General features: G+C 42.0%; 1 protein-coding gene across 4 annotated transcripts in view; it reads right to left on the bottom strand.

Moving 5' to 3' along the window:
- Positions 1–463: 463 nt before the first annotated feature.
- LOC115032807 (nesprin-2-like) overlaps positions 464–4,611 on the bottom strand; it is an 88,847-nt gene continuing 84,699 nt past the window's right edge. For 3 of the 4 annotated variants that reach the window (XM_029484930.1, XM_029484929.1, XM_029484928.1), the window contains exons 12-13: positions 1,990–2,154; positions 593–1,102 (exon numbers count right to left, since the gene is read on the bottom strand). In XM_029484930.1, the coding sequence (XP_029340790.1) occupies positions 953–1,102; positions 1,990–2,154 (315 nt within the window). In that variant the 3' untranslated portion in view covers positions 593–952. Of the gene's footprint in view, positions 1,103–1,989; positions 2,155–4,611 lie in introns of all 4 variants that reach the window. The other variant, XM_029484927.1, reaches the window with a different exon arrangement.

The following is a 4,611-nucleotide window of genomic DNA, read 5'->3' as shown; positions in this document are numbered from 1 at the left end:
AAAAAAAAAAAAAAAAAAAAAAAACCAACTTCTGTATAATCTGATCCAGCTACAATTGTTTAAAGCTTACATATGAAGCCAGTTTCAGTATTAAGGCTAACATTGTCTTGTTATTATTGCCATAAGCTACTTATGAGTAAAGAAAAACCAGAAGACAGTGTGGACAACAGTCAGTTAAATGACTTTTCTACTAAGAATGGATTTTTTAAGATTTTATGTTATTATTCATCGATGTGTATACGGATGTGTGTGTGTGTGTGGGGGGGTCTATCTGTCTATTTGTGTGGATGCAGGTGTCTAAAGAGGCCAAAAGCGGGTGTTGGGTCCCCTGGAGAGTTGGGAGACACTCAGTGTAGTTACTGGAGAGTTGAGCTTGAGTCCTCTGCAAGAGTAGTAAGTGCTTACTCACTGAGACGTCTCCCCAGCCCTTATATTGGTAACATTTTACAGGTTTTTTAAAGACTGATTTGATTTATTTATGTCTATGTGTGTTTTCATGATTATGTATGCACACGAGTGTGTGACTATAGATGCTTATGCACACAGAGGCCAGGAAAAAGCCTTAGATCTCCCTGAGCTGAAGTTTTAGTTATCTATGGGACCCCAGGGTGCTTACACGGGTGCTGAGTCTAAACTCTGTCCTCATGATTTGCATAGCCAGGGTTCATAACTGATGAAGTATCTCTCTACCCTTACTCCCTGCCTTAATCTGTTATCTTTGTGAGGAGCCCAGATTTACAAACATGAAAAAGGAGTGCACTCAGAAAGGCAAAGCCCCATCACAGGAGTCTACTGCTCAGTGACACAGGATGTGAGCATTTATGCTGCTATTGCAAACCATGAAGGTGTGGTTATCGAGATGCAGACAAATATGTCAGATGTTATCTCAAAGTCTCTATGCTTGTGGCATGCAAGCAACGCTATTGCTAAACATGAGCGGGAATCGCTCATTTCATTCACAGAGCTTGTGGACTGGCACTGTCACAAACCGTCTTGTCATCTCCTCCAGTTTAGCAGGAGGCACAGCTGGCAGGCTCTTCTCGGCATTGGTTTGAAAGGCCATGAGAACATCCGAATGATAGTCAAAGCTGCCCATCAGACTCTGAAAGAAATTTACAAATATGAAAATCCAATTTATCTCTAAATACTGCAAAGGCAGGAATCTCCATTATGCCTATGTTATATCTGTTTTTCAAAAAAAAAAAAAAAGGCAAAAAACCTGATGGATTGATCAATTGATTGAGATAGAGTCACAGATAGAGTCACATATTGTAGCCTTAAACTTGTGGTAATGCTCCTGTCTCAGCTTTCGGAGTGCTATGCTCATAGGCATGAGCCACCATGACTGGCTCTTATCTGTTCCTTTTTACCTAAGATTGTCATACCCATTATTTCAGCATAAAGGTTTTTAGGTGGGACATTTTCCCAAACGGTGGCAGGCATTGTCTTTGGCATAGTCGTTAGCAAAATCCTTTGTTTTCCCAAGTCTCTCCATGCGTCTGTCTAGAGGCATGACTGCTCGAACTCTCACAAACCAAATCTGCCCACACATTTGCAATGAGAACCCAACCACCCTCACTTTCTTCCCCTTGCCATCTTTTTGGTTGTTTCTTGGTTGGATGTCACTGCTGATTTAGAGCTGACTGGACTCCACCTTTCCTGATTTCTCTCTTGAACAGCTCAATAGTTGTGAACGTCAAAACATCTCCATTTCATTGGGAGTTGTTTGTGTCACAGAATCTCATGTGGCTCAGGTGGCCTCAGACTTACTATCAAGCCAAGGATGCCCCTGAACTCCAGATCTCCTGCCTCTACCTCCCAGGTGCTGGGATGATAGCTGGTGCCACCATGAGAGTCTCTGGATCCCAAGGGACAAAAGCTACACCACCCTCAGCCACCACTGCATTTGATTCTCTTCTTCCTAGAATACAGTCTTCCTCAAGGACGGACCCTAAGAAAGGTAATTTTTCCATGAGTTTCTTTTCCTACCTTGAATGAAGATAGTTTCCCTTGGATCAGAGTCCTGGCTTCAGAGTAACTCTGGGAGGTCGGCACCCCTTCTTGCACAACACCCTCTATGTCCTTCAGCCATGCTTCGGTCTCTTTGAGCGGTGAAGGCAAGGCGTCATCCAGTTGGGCTCTCCACTCAGCGACCTGAAATAAGGCAGAACGGTCAGTCCTCAACCGCCTGTCTCTTCACCAACGCATGCTTACTTCACCTGCCTCAGAAAGCCAAGGCTGACTTATTAAAGGAATTTTATCAGTGGGCAAACCTCTTAGTTCTAAATATCATTTTACTACTTGAAGAAGAGGAATATAATTAGTTTAAAAGCTGTTGGAACAGACAGAAGCGGGGAATATGGGATTGGGAGAATCTCACGGAAGTTGCATGGAGGAAATTGGAACTATTTAAAGTTCTCCTCCAAACAGGGATAGTCTCAGAAAGAACTATCTGAAACACCGCACGGCCATGTGTCCTTTGGCTGGTTTTAGTCAGAGTTTCTAGATGAGCAGAATTCCTCCTCAGGACAACACTGAAACCATACTTCACAAGTATGCACGCACGCGCGCGCACACACGCACGCACACGCACGCGCACACTCACACACACACACACGCGCGCGCGCACACACACATGCACAGCTTGCTCTCTCACTAGCTCTGACTACACCTGACCCTCCCACTTCTTTTCTTCAGTAAATCCCATCTTGACCCAAGTTCTCATCTTCTACCATGCAGGTTCTGGGAATCGAAGTAAGGTCATCAGGCGATCTACAAATACATTTACTTCCCTAATATAAATTCCATATGATTCATGTAATTTAGCAAATGCTCAGTTGGGATGCCTATTTTTATGTTCCTATATGCCCTGAGTTATAGAAAATGACGTTAAGAACGAAAAGAAGAGAAAATGGAGGGAGGCCCTGCTCTAATTCAACTCTATTCTTTGTGCAACTAAATGAAAGCTCTCTGTAGTTTTAATGAAGTCAAAACTTTTAGAAGACAGAGGCAACATTTACCTTCATTCCTTCCTATTCTTGAACACTGAACACACACACTCACACACACACACTCACACCACACACTCACACACACACACATACACACACTCATACATATCCTTCCTGAAAGGATTATTTTTTAATTTGGCTGAAAATGTATGAAAAGTTTTACCAGGTCAAAATCAGATAATGTTGCTACTATCTGCAGCAGGCTTAAGAGGAAAAAACTTACTAACTTACGTGCATATATGAAAATGCCATAATGAAATCCATTACTTGGTATATTAACTTTAAAATTAATAAATAAGTAAAATATACCTAGATCTATAAACTATGAAACCAGAAACTGTATAGATGGCACTAGCTTGATATGCATAGTGAGTTTAAAATTAACATGTATCACTTCACTGCACCAAGAAAATTATCTGCAGAGCCTCCTAACTAAAAAATAGATTTCCAATATACTATTAGTTTGAAGCTTTTAATCTTGCGAAGTAATTCTTTTTTGTGGTTTTTTCCTCATTATTTCAGATAATTTTTCCAAATCATATTCTGAAAGAAAAAAAAAAAAATCAAGCCAGGTCTCTGTGGACTGGAACACTCTGAACTATGCAGACAACAGCTTCACTGATTTTCATATTATTATGGACCAGTTGCTGCACATTGCTCCAGTCATTTTATAACAGCCAGGTTCCCAGAATGCATTGGGAACTATTCTCTGGTGGTGAGATTCCTTGAGCTGCACTAATTCCTCAGAAGACATCTCTAGAGAGTGGCTCCCGGAAGCCATGCACACCTAACATATATAATTGTGCCCTTCCCCCAGCCTTGAGCAGGCTAAATAGACCTTAAGTGCTTGTCACAGTTGGACCTTAACGACCCAGGTTGAGTCTTCTGCCTTGCAGCACCTGCAATTTCCTAAGGAATTTAGAAGAATAGACAGACCTTGCTTTGCAACTCAGTCCCAGCTAAATCAAAGGATGGGTCTGTGGGCTCTCCCTATATAAACGCAGTGCTGAACATTAAACTTTGAGCCTTGATCAGAAACTTTGTCTTGGCTTCATCCTTCTCTCGCACCCTGTCCTTTTTCATTTCCAGCCTCCCTTTCAGGTAGGCCCAGTTCTCCATGGCTGCTGGACAACTACATATAATAAATGATTTGGAAAACTAGGCTGTCACTTCTGATCCGCAAGCCGAGATTCACCCGGAAAACAGTGAGCCAGACTCTCTGTAAATGTAACATGAGTGAATTCTATAATGAACTCAATAAATTCATTTAAAAATCATTTAATGGGGGGCTTCAGAGGTGTCATACTGCTCTTACAAAGGGCCCAATTAGATTCCCAGTACCATTTACCTAGGATGGCTTACTACTGTCTGCAGCTCAGGCTCCAGGGAATCTGACATCCTCTGGCCTCTGTGAGAACTGCACTCACATGCATAAACACACAGATACAGATAGATGTGCACATACACATATGCACACAGAGACACATACATAAACATAAAAATAAAATGTTTCATTAAAAAACATTAGCGGCCGGGCAGTAGTGGTACATGCCTTTAATTCCAACACTTGGGAGGCAGAGGCAGGCGGATTTCTGAGTTC

This window comes from Mus caroli, chromosome 12 (assembly GCF_900094665.2).
Source record: "Mus caroli chromosome 12, CAROLI_EIJ_v1.1, whole genome shotgun sequence".
Taxonomy (NCBI): Eukaryota; Metazoa; Chordata; class Mammalia; order Rodentia; family Muridae; genus Mus; species Mus caroli.
The sequence above is the reverse complement of the archived record's forward strand: the minus strand, read 5'-3'. Positions and strand labels throughout refer to the sequence as shown.